This window comes from Pteropus alecto, unplaced genomic scaffold, assembly GCF_000325575.1.
Source record: "Pteropus alecto unplaced genomic scaffold, ASM32557v1 scaffold113, whole genome shotgun sequence".
Taxonomy (NCBI): domain Eukaryota; kingdom Metazoa; phylum Chordata; class Mammalia; order Chiroptera; family Pteropodidae; genus Pteropus; species Pteropus alecto.
Window position 1 is genome coordinate 7,261,753 of NW_006433949.1, and position 13,671 is coordinate 7,275,423.

Here is a 13,671-nt window from a genome sequence, read left to right on the forward strand (position 1 = left end):
CCCTACCCATCTATACTCAGTCACATGGTTAATAGCTAGGGTTTCCATTCTAAAGTAGCTGTCTTGATTTTCCCAATGGAAGTGCAGTATTCGTGTCCAGCCTATGACATTGGTAACATTGTTCCTGTTTACCAAGCTGTTTGAAGAAACTGCGGCTCAGAGAAAGGAAGTGTCTTTGCCCAAAGTGCCCCTGTTAGAAGTAGTAGAGCTCAGACTGGCCTCCGAAACCCTGGGCCTGCATCTGGGTCTGCTCCAGTCCTCAAGGCCCTGGTTGTCCCCTCTGTCAGAGGCAGAGAGGATAGAGCCAAGCTTGAGAATAACAAATTATATCCACTACCATGGGCAGTGTAAGAATTGGAGGCCTCAAAGAGCCCTTCACCAAGCTCTTGGCATAAGTACTGTTATATTCAAACTTTATTGTTAAATTGTCAGACCTCAACCGTCATTCTCTACTGGGAAGCTGAACCTGGAAAGGCCAGAGGCCCTGGGTGTCTGAAGATTGGAAAGAGGAAGTTGACATTTATTGAGCACCTATTTTAATATTACTGGTGAACAAGTAACAAAACGGTGTGGCAGAATCTGGAATGGGGTTTGCGATCATTCTTGGGGGTGGCAAGCCTTTGGGGAAGCCTTCTCCAATGAGGTGACACCTGGGATGGGGAGTGCATGAGAAGTTTACCAGACAAATGGGGGAGGAAGGAGAGGAGGCAACATATAAAGGGTTTTATGGGATGCCGGATCTGTTGTATGAAGATTTAATCTTCATACTCCCACGTGGAAGGATATTCAACTTCATTTACAGAGGGGGATCAGAGGATCAGAGAGGTTGAGTTACACAGGCAGGAAACAGCAGAGTTAGGAACTGAAACGACCTGTGACTTAGAGCCAGGACCTTTTTCACTGCGCTCAGGAAGGCTACAGAGGGGAGAGGGCTCAAGACAGACCCTGAAGTTGTTCACAGTAGGCGAGGGGATAGTGGAGAGAAGACAGAGAGCAGGGGGACCAGGACAATGCCATGACCAGAGAGGAGCCAAGGAAGATGCTTATGTCACTAGAATAGGCTGTGGCTTTGACCCTCAGCCTCCCATTAGGGTAGATGTGGAGCAAGGATCAGAGCCTCAGCCTCAGAGCTCAGCCAGGAGTTCCCACCGAGAACAAGGGACAGAGCCCGATAAAATGGGGGAGGGGCCAATGTGGGCTCCGCCCCCAACAATTGTGTCGGGGGAGCTAGAGGATGAGGGGCCCGTTGCTAGCCAATCAGGACGCGGCATGCAAATAAGCAAGCGGGGATCTGCCTTGCGGCGACCCCAAAGCCCAGTGTTGCCGCCCTTCAGCAAGTTCTCCTCGCTCTGGCTGACTCCTAGCGAAGCTTGGACTCTGGTGAGAGGATGGGCTCTGGGCCAGGGACGGACGCCAGGGTGCCCCATGTCTGGGAGGGGAGAGGGTCAGAAATGGTCAGAGACAGGACCTCGCCCCCGACGACTCTGGACACAGATGGTGCGCAGACGCCCAGGGGACTCCGAGCAGAGAAAAGGCCAGACACGTGAGGGACGTAGGTTGTGGGGAACGAAGGACCTGTGGCCCCCTGGACCACTGATGCAGTATCCAACAGATGGACAGAGGGAGACTCAAACTCATGGAGGCCTGAGGGGACCCTCATACCATCCCCCTGCCAGTAGCAGAGAGGAACTCATGGCTGCACTGCAGAACTGAAGAGAGAGAAGTTGGGCAGCAGGCCGGGTTACTGGCATAATGACCAGCTGCCGCCACCACTCGGGATACTTGGCAGACGATGAGGCCGGCCATACCACGTACTTGGCCCGGGTAAGTATGCCCAGCAAAGCCTAACTCCGAGACCCCCACTGTGTTCCTCACCAGTTCCAGCGCCCCTAATCACTGCCCCCCTTTCTCATTTCCTTTTGACTTCCTGCCTGGGCCTCCTAGTGATGTCCTTATCTCTTTGATCACTCCTCTGACCCCCTGCTGGGTCCTAGTCCTCATCAATTTCATTCCCTGTGTCCCCTTGACCTCCAGTGGCCTGGGAGGGCTTGGTGAACTGCCTCCCCAAGTGAGAGCATAGGGTCTGCTCAGGGCCTAGGGGTCCAGTTGCAGAAGCAGTCATGGGGTGTGCAGGGCTCAGGACCATAGGTGTTCTATGCAGCCCAGCAGTGGAACAGGGCTGGCCTACTCTAGAGATGAGGAGCCCAAGTGGGATTTAGAGGGGTTTCGTGATTACCCACTCACACCCTGTGAGAGGACAGAAGCGGGCTTTCAGACTCCCTGGTTAGGGCTTGTGTATGTGAAATATATGTGAAATGTATGTGTCAGGGAAATTTCAGGGCAATCCTAAATAGATCTCCACTTTGCAGAAAAGAAAACTGGACCTTGAAAGGGGCCATTGTGCCCATAGTCACACAGCCTGAAAGTGGGAGAGCTAGGGTCCAGACCCAAGGCTGCCTGACTCCAAAACAGAGTTTCTTCCACTGCTCACTCCCTACCCAGTTCCTGGTACCCTAGGAAGACCCTGGGGACCCTGCCTCCTGTGGGGCATTTCAGCCCACTGTGACATGCCTGTCTACTCAGGTTCAGCCGCATAAGAAGCCAGCATTCCCGGAAATGGGGCAAGCCTCTAAGCTGGGCCACGTGCCACATCCACCGTCAATGTACGGCCCCTCGGGCAGCTCAGGGCTCCACAGCCACCGCCGAAACTCAAAGGGTCCTCGGCCCTTTGGTAGCTTCCTGGATTTCCTTGTTGAGGGCCAGGTGCTGGACAGCCTGCAGACCGTGGTGGAGAAGGCAACTGAGCGCATGGCCACCATGAAGACAGAGGCAGGGGTGCCACTGGTGGAGGTGCAGGACCCAGTGGAGGTGCCAAGGGGCGGGCGACGGGTGCGTGCCCGGCCCAGCCTCAGTACCATGCACCGTCACCGTGTCCGGCCCAGCCTCTGCATTGGGAACCCCAACAACTACCCATCCTGCTCCAGCTCCATGTCTGACTCCCATAGCAACTTCACAGCTGGCTGGCCGGGCTCCCACAGCCGAGACAGTGACATGGGCTACCACGGTTTGGGCCCACTGCCACCTAGGAGGGACAAACTCCTGCAGGAAAAGAGCCTCAAGCGGCTGTTACGGCTGGAAAACAGAGGGGTGAGATCTGGGACCATGGGGTGGGTAGGATGGAGCCCAGGGCCAGGGCCAAGCCTGGCTTGGCTCCTCCTGGACACCTCTGAGAGTTCCTTTCTCTCTGCAGAAAAGCCTGGGGCAGTCCTCCCAGAGGGACTCCCTGCTGTGGGACTCTATGGGCAGCCAGTCCAGCAGCCAGTGGACCCCAAAGCAGCCCCTGTCCTGGTTCTCAGGCCTGCTGGGTTCGAGCTCAGGCACGCCTGAAGTTTCAGATCTGGGGCCTACAGAGCGGGAGCTGATTTTCCTCAAGCGAGAGTTCAACAAGGAGATCAAGTCCTTGCTGAGCCAGCCAACATCCTTTGACCTGCCTGGCTACTGTTCACTCCGCGAGCCCCATCGGACCCTGGACTTCCTGGCTGAGCACCGCCTTTTCCCTGCCCTGCAGAATGTGGTCAACCAGGCTGCGGACAAGCTCAGTGGTGCCCGCCGCCAAAACGGCTGCCCTCTCTTCCCATCAGAATGGGAGCCCACCACAGAGCCCAACTTGGAAGTCATGCCAGGCTCTGAGGGGGCCTCACTCACCGAAGGGGAGGAGCCCTATAGTTATTCCCTTCCTACCACGACCTCCAGCCTCAAAATGGTTCACAGAAAGAGCATCAAGTCCAAAGGAGGGGGAAAACCCAAGGAAGGTGGTTCCCCCATGTCTAGTACCCAAGGAGCCACCAGATTCCGGCTCCAGGTGACACCTACAGAAGAGTCCAAGGTTCCTTTATCCCCTCCTAGGCAGGAGGTACCTGACCAGGACCCTAAAGTACAGAGATCACCCGTGCCTGTTTCTGGGCCCCTGAGCTCCAGTCAGAGGGCCCAGCCCTGGCAGAACCTACACATCACCTTGCCTACCCCTAAGATTGAGGTGGAAGTGCCCTCTAGCCAGAACCACCTCACCGAGGTCACAGCTCCACTTGTCCCCCCCGACTCTCTCTCCTCCTACCACCTCCCTCTGTTCTCATCACTCACCTCCTTGATAAGAAAATTCTCCCTATCTTTCTCTTCATTGTATCCAAAGAAAATCTCAAGAGTGGAGCCGGGGAACTTAGGGACGGGTTTGCAGGGGAAGGGGCCTTTCAGCCACCATTCCTAATGGCCACTGTCTCTGGCAGATGCCCATGGTTCAGGTCTCTTGCCCTGTACTGTGGAAACCACCAGAGCAAGGGACAAGCTGATGGGGGACCAAGAACCCTGGCCTAGCTATTGCCAGGTGTTGTCAAAGATGAATAAAGGCTATTTTTAATTCTGGGTATTTTTTTAACATTTGCACGTGAATCTTGGAGACCTTCCCATGTGGGGAGGGTCCTGTCCCTTGTGGACAGTAGCCTGATCCCAGAGTGGGGTCTTGCATCCTAGGTCTAGCACACTCTGATTCCCGCTGCCTAGGACAGGGCTCCAGTGTGTCTGCCCTGATGACAGGAAGTCGCCCAGGAAGAGTATGGAGCTGTAGGTGGCTTCACCCTGGGAGGTCTCCAGCACAGCCTCCAACCCTCCTCTCACCCATTAAGTCCCAGACATGCTTCCCAACTCTGAACCCTGGCCTGGGTGAGAACCTGCTAGAGTCCAGGTTGTCCAGACTTCAGTCTGGCTGACACTGTGACTGCGGTCGGAGGCCTTGCCCTAGGCCGACTGGTGTGGCCAATGTGATGACGGTGTGGTAAGTGTGAAGATTGGCAAACATGCCGGACCTGTGCTCAGCTGTTAAAGGGAACAGCAGAGCAGATGTGTCGAGGCTGTACCTTTAGTGTGCCAGGTGTGGTGTCCATATGGGTGACAAGTGGGGAGCTGTGGATGTGAGGGACATCCCAGGGTAGGAGGAGTGACATGATGTGTCTCCCTTCCCTCCCTGGCTGCTGCACAGAGCCCCAGTTACAAGTTCGTGAAGAAGAAGACCTTGCCCTCCATCTCGTCCACCGTGCCCCATCTCTCCAACCCTTGGTACGAGGAGCTTGTCAACTACTTGATGGAGCAGGCTGTCTCCTTGCTCATCTGCAAGTACAAGTTTGAGAGGAACCTCACCAAGCAGCTGGGCTTTATCTCTAAACTCATGGACCTCCTCCTGGGCTTCAAGAAGGTGAAGGGCTCCCACATCCGCCTGTCTTCAAAGGTTAACTGGAGCTGCCTCCTGAAGAAGCTGGAGGAGGCCCAGCAGGCCCAGCAGGTATCCCAGCCAGTGTCTCGGCCCACGTCCCTACGGGCCTCCCAGCGCGACACTTCCCAACGTAGCACTTCCCAGCGCTCTGCTGCCCACCGTGGCACTGCCCACCCCAGCACCTCCCCGCACAGCCCGGAAGCCCCCTCCACATTGCCCAAGCCGGCCACGGTCGTGGATCAGGAGACGGCTGCAGAGCCCTCCCTCCACACTGAGTCACTGGGCTCCCAGCTGCCCACCCCTCAGGAGAAGAGTACAGCTGAGGAGCAGGAGCCCACAAGCCTGTTGGAGCCCAAGCTCATTACTGGCGTGGGCTCCAACCAGCATGAGCAAGCAGTAGATGTGGAGGAGGGCCAGAGCAATGAGGAGGAGGAAGAGGAGGAGGTGAAGGAGGAGGATGAGGAGGAGGATGAGGAGGAGGAGGATGAGGAGGAGCACGAGGAGGAGGACGAGGAGGACGAGGAGGAGGACGAGAATGACGAGGGTGAGGACAAGAACTACGACTTCTTTGGAGACGAGAGAGAGACCCAGAGGCCCCCTGAGCCTCAAGGGGTGGCTGAGGTCAGTCATTCCTCAGACAGCCCTGGAGACCCTCAGTGAGGCCTCCTAAGCCACTGAATTTCCTGCTCCTCCTCCTGCTCCATGAGAATGCTGCCCCCGCCCCCGCCCAGCTGGCCCCTGCCAAAGCGAGAAATAAAGATTGTGTTGATAGAGCAGTTTTCTTGTCTAGAGATTTCAGTCTCCCTTCCACACACCTGCACAGGTGCCCTTGAGTAGTAGCACCTTTCATGACAGCTGCTAGTGCTGAGCTCCATGATCTTACGTGCTCTGTTGAACACAAGTCCCTGGCTTGTGGCTTTTTTTTCACTCTGGTCTGGACCTTCCTGGCTTTTCAAGTCTCTCAGGGCTCACAGTCCCCTTTCATCATGGGCCCTGTGCATCGTGACTCCTGCTTCCTGGGGGCTCCTCCTCTGCCATGGTGGCTTCCTCCTCTCTCTGATGTGCTACACCCTCATGTTCTGACGGAGATACCACCCTCTCCTGCTGCTCCCATGGCCACCTGTCTTCAAAATTTGTATTTTCCACCTCCAACTCCTGAATCTGGAGGTTTCATGACAGGTCATATGGGGGCTGCTGGTCAATCAAGCTATGGATTGGCTGCCCCAGGCTGGCCACATGACTACCCCTTCTTCGGCGGCCCTGGGCGCTCTCTAGAAAGATCTGTAGGCATGGTGGGTTTCATCTCCAATATTCTCCTACGGCTTCTTGCCTTCCTGTGCCACAAGCTCAGCACCGTCGTTCCCTCTGCCTTCCTAGGACAGCCTGTTTGCTCCCCTGTTCGGGCTTCTTCACCCAGGGACCAAGTCAACCTCTCGCCCATCCCCACCCTTTCCCCACAGCTGAGAGAACACATTTAGGTGCTCCACACTGCCTCACTGTGCAGGCTGCCATTGGGGGGAGCCTGGAAGGTCTCTCATGCCTCCCCTTGAGCCCACCCAGGGGCAGAGAGGCCAGGCCTGCTCCACCGAGCCTGACTATGCTCAGTGGCCCACAAGTGAGGGCACAACTGTAGAGCTTCCTCTGAAACCAGGCAGGGTGAACCTTCCACCCTACACCCATGCCCTGTGATTCTGAGAGGAAGACTTGCTCTACTGCCAATCAGAGGGACCAGGGTCCTAAGGTGGGGGAGGGAAGGTCAGGCAACCATTCTTCACAGAGCTCTTTTGACTAGATTCTTTCAGGGTACATGCTCAATTCATAAGACCCATTTCCTGAGGCCACCCACTGCCGCCATCACTGCAGTGTGGGGCCACAACAGCCATTTTCATACCTTATTGCCATATCACTTGGCCACTGTTGGTTGGCCCTATTGGTACATCCCAGTCTAAGCTAAGCCTGTCAGGTTCTTTCCCAGAAGCCTACAATTGAGATGCACCGAGATATTCTGGTTCAGTTTGCACTGAAGGCTGAAGACAAGCCTGGGTGGTGTGAAGCAGCCATTTTCCATGTCTCTGCAGAAAGGTAAGAATTCCTGATGGCAGAAAGGAGCCAAGAAGGGGGACCCTAAGGCTCTGAGAAACAGCAACTGCTGTGATATCCTCCAGTTTCACAGGTCCCGTTGCCAAGTTCTTAAGGGAGAATTGAACATATCCCCATTTCAGCTTTAGAGGCACATGTCCAGGGACTGTCCCTGGGGCAGAAACAGCCCCTTTGGGAAACACTGGCACATGGTACTAGAGACACATGACCTTAGGTCCTGTTTCAGACATCTGCTGCTGTGTAAGAAACCACTCTGAGACTTCAGTGGCTTCAAACCGTTTGTCATGATGTTGGGGTTTGACAGCTGGCACAGGTGTAGGCAGAGTGGTTCATGTGGCTGCTTTCGGCTGGGGGCTGGGTTGAGGCTGGAATGTTCCACATGATTTCTCCTTTTCCAGGGTCTCTCTCCATGTGGCCCCTGAGCTTTCAGTTGTCTAGTCTACACTTCCTTACAGCATGGTGCAGGGTACAGCCACTGGCTTCCTAGAGAGAAGGAGCAAGAACTACCTCTGCTCTTGCAGCCTGTGCTCAGAAATCCCAAAATAGCACTTCAGCGGTGTTCTCTTGGTCAAAGTGAATTGCAATGCCTTCCCTGATTCAAGGAGAGGGGAAATGGACTCCATGTCTTGGCTGATTGTACCTTAAGCTGTTCCTGGAATCAAGTAGAGCTGAAGACAAACTGTGGCCAGGAAGTGGAGGGCCCTGGAGATGCCATAATTGGCCCCGTGCACCTGCCTATAGGGTGAGTTGGAGAAGGTGCTCTGTAGAGGAGGTGGGAGAAAGGAACAGCTAGGAGAAGCCATGAAGCCCCCAAGAGAAGCAAGGGAGAGCCACATTGTCATCCCCTACTCTAGTTCTCAGGTCTCTATTGTCCTATGAATCCTTTCTTTGCCTGTCAGAGAGATTACTTGCTTTGTCCTCACCAACCTCTGGTCCTATGTACAGTGGGAAGCTGTTGGTGACTTTCAGCAGGGGTCTGGCATGATCTGATTTATGCTTTTTAAGGCATAAGTCACTTTGTGGAGAATGTCTTAGTGGGGACCGAGTATCCCCACTAAGCAGGGAAATCTGTTAGGAGATAGTGGCAGATATCTGGAGGAGAATAGAGTGGTTCAGATTAAGGTGGTGATGGGGGATGCAGGAGGAATGCCTCACATTTCTGACTCATATTGGAATCAGAGCCATCAAAACGTGTTGGATTAGATGTGAGGAGTGCAGTAAAGAGAGGAAACAAAGATGAATCCCAAGTTTTGGGCTTGAGCAACTAGTGACTGGAAGTGTCATTATGCGGAAGCCTGGGGGAGGAGCAGTTTGAGGGAGGAGACCAGTAATTCCGCTTTGGACATATTAAGTTTGAAAAGTTTGTTAGTGTGTCCGACAGGACGCATTCATTGCTTCCCAAATTGTACTCTAATCCCTCTACCCTGGATTGGATGCCCCTCAAGTGTAGAGTCTGCCAAATCCAGGGCTGACCTTTAGCTATTTTAGATACTCTAGCTCTGGAAAGATCAAGGTGCCCCATGCCATATGTAATTCAAAATAAAAACAGTACTAAACATTAAAACCCTAAAATAATATGCTGTCAGCCTATTGGGTAATATAGCCCAGAGCCAGTTCCCCTTAGGCCCCAGCACAGGGCCCAGAGTGAAGTTAACATAAAAAAGTTCCACTAATGAATAAATAAACAGTGGTGTAAGTTTCCCACCCTCGAAGACTGAGAAGGCCGTGAGACTGGCACCTGCACATGTAAGAAACTAAGGGGACACATTCATCCAGATTTGGTTCCTACAGTCACTTGGTCTCCCAGGTTTTTGGTTTCCTGACAGCTTTGAGGCTTCCTAGTGAGAACACACTGTTATCCTTAACACCACAGCTCCCTGCTACCCGCTCTGCTGCCCAACGGACATAGTGCCTTAGAAAGAGTCCGTGAGTGGTCACGGGAATTCAGAAACCCCAGGGTCCAGTGACTGAAGTGACTCAATGTAAGAAAGGAGACAATGACGATTTGGCAGAAGTGACTGGGGGATTAGTTAATTCTGGGGTCTGAAGGACCAGGGGATTCAGTATCTGAAATCTGTCGACTTTATGACCACAAAATCTAGCTGTGGAACAACCTCGAGACAGTGCTGCTGCGGACCCAGGGTCTGAGGGGAAAGCCCATGATTGAGAGTTCAGGGATCTAGGATGAGGGAGCTTGGTAAGCAGGGGCTCAGCGGCCGCTAGGTGGGGTGCCCCTCACCTAGGCCGCTCGGGGACAACGCTGCCTCCGCTTGGAGCTTCCTTTGGTAGTCATTGGTGAGTCCTCGGAAGCGTGGACCAATCAAAACCCTCCTCGTGTCGCCAGCCTCCTCCCAGCCGCCGCTCTTGAAAGCTGGAGGAGGTGCCGCCCACGCCGACCCAATGGTAGGGCAGGCGAAGCGCGGTGCAGGCCGGCAACTGGCTGCCACAACGGGCTGTCAGAGCTGGATTGGTCAGCAGCGGAGAAGGAAGCGACCCGTGGGCCCCGAGCTGGCAGAGCCCGGCTGGGGCGATGTGGAGCGTGGGGCGTCGCCGAGCTGCTGGAGCGTCGCTGCTGGGGCTACTGCTGGCGCTCTTGGTGCTGGGCGGCGGTGCCGCCAAGACCGGCGCTGGGTTCGTGACCTGCGGGTCGGTGCTGAAGCTGTTCAATACGCAGCACCGAGTGCGGCTGCACTCGCACGACATCAAATACGGATCCGGTGCGCGGGGCCCGGGACTGGGGCATCGCCAGGGGGCGAGGCGGTAGTGGGGGTCTGCGAGCCAGGGGTCTGAAGGTCATCTGGTTGGAGTTGTTGGTGGACTGAGGGGGACAAGGACCGCCTGTTGGAGGGGGTCGGAGGGATATTGGGGGCAGGGAGGATCATCCTGGAGTTGCGGGCCAAAGGACTTGAAGTTCAGCCAGGGGCCAGGGATGGAGGCTGGGGGTAAGAGTTGGGGTCCCAGGGTTGAGGTTGTCTGGGAAAGTTTATGGTGTCCCGGCCGAGGGTGGCGAGTTCCGGGATTGACAGCGACCCGGGTGTGGGCTGGGGTGTCGCCCCTCAGGAAGCGGCCAACAGTCGGTGACGGGCGTGGAGGCGTCTGATGACGCCAATAGCTACTGGCGGATCCGTGGCGACTCGGAGGGCGGGTGCCCGCGTGGGTCCCCTGTGCGTTGCGGGCAGGCGGTCAGGCTGACGCACGTGCTCACCGGCAAGAACCTGCACACGCACCACTTTCCGTCGCCGCTGTCCAACAACCAGGTGAGCTCCCTCCCTCAGCCCCAGGAGAAGCTTCTGGTGTATGTTGAGGGGCAAACAGAGTCTTGGCTCTTCCTCTCACCCTGTCAGCCTTAGCTGCCTCGGTGCAACAGGCATTTCAATTCAGAAATGTTTACTGAGCGCCCCCTCTGGGGATACAGAGGTGACTGGTACAGAGTCCTGCTCTCTGGAGTTCTCAGCTCAGCCGGGAGGCAGATAATGAAGAGTGATCTGACTCTGTTGGATAGCTCCACAACTGGGAGCAAATTGGACCCAGGAGGGGGATCCACATGGGCTTTGGGGTGGGGAACAGAAACCCTGCAGGGGAGGAGGAATTCAGGCTGGTTCTGGAAGGATAAGCAGGAGTCCTCTAGACCACAGAGAGGAGTCTTTCCAGGCCTGGGGAAGAGCTTGTGCATGGAGTTCACTGGAACTGGGTAGGGGGTGAGGAAGGGTGGGAGGTTAGGGAGGGAGTGGGGTGCAACAGAGGGTGCTTTTGGAGTGTTGTCAGGAAAAAAAAAAAAAAAGCATGAGCTAAATAGAGACCTTGACTGTCAGCCTGAGGAGTTGGGCTTCGTTGAGGGTCAGAGAGGTTAGGATGGAGGAATATGGAGGAGAGAAGAGGCTTTGGCTTTGTAGGGGCCAGTGGTCACCACCCATACAGATGGGATGGGGCATGCATGTATTTGAAGAGCCCGTGTTGAGGAGGTACTACTGGGTGCTGGGGTGGGAGTTGTACTGTCACATTTTGCAGCTGTGAAAGCTGAGGCTTAGAGAGGTGCAGGGAAAGATCTGAGGCCCAGTGCCCTGGATGTGAGTGCTGCTGTCAGGCAAGTGACCACAAGGGTCTCAGTGTGCCCTTGCAGTGACTACTGTCCTCCCACCCTCTGCACCCATAGGAGGTGAGTGCCTTTGGGGAAGATGGCGAGGGTGATGACCTTGACCTGTGGATGGTGCGCTGCTCAGGGCAACACTGGGAACGAGAAGCTGCTGTGCGCTTCCAGCACATGGGCACCTCTGTGTTCCTGTCAGTCACCGGCGAGCAGTATGGGAGCCCCATCCGTGGGCAGCATGAGGTACATGGCATGCCCAGTGCTAACACACACAATATGTGGAAGGCCATGGAAGGTATCTTCATCAAGCCCAGCGTGGATCCCTCTGCAAGTCACGATGAACTCTGAGTGCCATGGATGGGTGGATGGAGGGTAGCAGGGTAAGGAGTCTGCAGGGCCACTCTTGGTGGAGACTTTGGGTTTGTAAGAATTCTCAAGTGCCTTCGTTAATTAAAGAATGTTGGTCTGTGACTGTTTTGGTGTGAGCCCAGAAGGTGACCAGGAGTTGCCAGCCTTCCCTGACCCAGTTCACCATCTCTTCCTAAGTGCAAAAATGCTGCCTCCAGCACAGCCTGACAGCTGAACCTGTCCAAACTTTTTTGATGCTTTTCTATGCTCTCCAACACTGTCCTGTAACCCTTAGCTAGTCTGATGCCAAGTGCCCCCTGTTCCCCAACCCCTGAGCTTCATGAACCTTCCTGTTAAGAGTGGGGACAGGGCCTCAGCAGGAGTGGGAGCTCCACTCCTTGCTAGCAGACATGGGGCACACATATTCCAGACCCCTCATCCCTTGAGGTAAGGCCCCTCATTCTCCTGGCAGTTGTGAGAAGTCTTAACACTTGTTAAGTGTTGGAACTCTGCCCATCTGCTGGAAATTAGCATCACAATTTCCCTCACTTTTGATGCAAATGGCACCCCACACACCCCAGCCTGCATAGGCATGTGGCATCTCAGGCCCCCACTATGACCTTCCAAGGAAATGACAAAACTTCAAATTATATCACAAAGGAAGATAAACACAAAGAACTGCTACCTGCAGAGATCTGAGAAAGCTTCCTGAAAGAAAGAGGCATAATTTGGGCAGGCACAGCATTACAACTTAAAGACAGGAACAATAAATAGGAGGCACTAAAAAAAAGTAACAACTCTGCTGGTGTGTGGGTGACCTCTAGAGGTTATAGTGGAGATTACAGTCTTCCTGGACTTGCTAACCACCCAGGTGTGTGTAGGAGGGTAGGGGCTTAAGGGAGCTACTGTAGAGCAGGGGTCCCCAACACCCTGGCAGTGGACGGGTACCAGTTGGTGGCCTGTTAGGAACTGGGCCGCACAGCAGGTGAGTGGAGGGCAAGTGAACAAAACATTTGTATTTGCAGCTGCTCCCCAGTGCTAGCATCACAGTCTCAGCTCCACCTCAGATCATCAGGTATTAGATTCTCATAGGAGCACCTACCGATTCCTGGTGCCAAAAAGGTTGGGGACTGCTGCTGTAGAGGGTGCCACTTTCCTGAATGAGAATAAAAATCCCAGGAGAGTCTGGGTATAGCAACTGGTTGGAAGGGGCTTGGAGGAGTGTGGGCAGAGCACCTTACATTTGAGAAATCAAGTGACTGGGTGTGGGAGAAAAGTTCTGGCCATTTGTGAGGCCTGAGGGGGGGAGGGTGCTATGTAGGCACATTACTTCCCACACTCTCCCCCATGAGCTTCTGCTCTGCTCAAACACAGACCCCTTCTTGACCTCTCCACTGCCAAACCTCTTGAGCATTGTCTACAAGTCTATTCCCCTCTCCCATCACTCACCTGACCTGAGACAAGATAGGAGTGCAAGTAGATTGTTGGAAGGTGATCCTAGAAAACACTGGGGCAGAGGAGTGGGGCTGTGAGAGAAGGCAAGGCAGCTGCTGAAGTTTGCAATGTTGAGCAAGTTACCCCTGTAGGCAATTGAAGCTTATTCCCACTTGGGAATTCTGGGACCCAGTGTAGAACATGAATTAAAGTTATTCCAACCAAAGGGCAAGAAAGTGGAGTGTATTATCCAACTGCTCTCATTGGCTGAGGGCTGCTGGGCAGGCGGGGGAATTACTCTGTAGCACTTCCTACTTGTCCCGGACATTGGGAAGTGTATGTGAGGGTTTTAGTCTACAGCCGGGACAAAAGCCTATAGGCAGAGCTGCAGGATGCTGGCAGTGAGCTTCCTTTCTGTGGAGGTGAGTGCCAAAGGGCT

General features: G+C 54.6%; 2 protein-coding genes across 2 annotated transcripts; both read left to right on the forward strand.

Annotated features, from left to right (window-relative positions):
- Window positions 1-1,413: 1,413 nt before the first annotated feature.
- CCDC116 (coiled-coil domain containing 116) lies at window positions 1,414-5,740 on the forward strand (the record flags this gene model as incomplete). The annotated part of the gene is made up of 4 exons (XM_025044473.1): window positions 1,414-1,824; window positions 2,584-3,147; window positions 3,251-3,862; window positions 5,033-5,740. Coding segments are annotated over exons 1-4 (1,956 nt in total), but the record flags the coding sequence as incomplete, so codon positions are not given.
- Window positions 5,741-9,766: 4,026 nt separating this feature from the next.
- SDF2L1 (stromal cell derived factor 2 like 1) lies at window positions 9,767-11,921 on the forward strand. Its single transcript, XM_006908658.3, has 3 exons — window positions 9,767-10,080; window positions 10,424-10,620; window positions 11,517-11,921. Exons 1-3 carry the CDS (start codon window positions 9,894-9,896, stop codon window positions 11,796-11,798), a joined length of 666 nt encoding a protein of 221 aa, XP_006908720.1. The 5' UTR covers window positions 9,767-9,893; the 3' UTR covers window positions 11,799-11,921.
- Window positions 11,922-13,671: the final 1,750 nt, after the last annotated feature.

Excerpts from the sequence above, each read along its gene's own strand:
- SDF2L1 (XM_006908658.3), top strand. The coding sequence starts at position 9,894 with ATGTGGAGCGTGGGGCGTCGCCGAGCTGCTGGAGCGTCGCTGCTGGGG. Across the intron at positions 10,081-10,423 it reads CGACATCAAATACGGATCCG|GAAGCGGCCAACAGTCGGTG; the intron begins GTGCGCGGGGCC and ends GTCGCCCCTCAG. Across the intron at positions 10,621-11,516 it reads CGCCGCTGTCCAACAACCAG|GAGGTGAGTGCCTTTGGGGA; the intron begins GTGAGCTCCCTC and ends CTGCACCCATAG.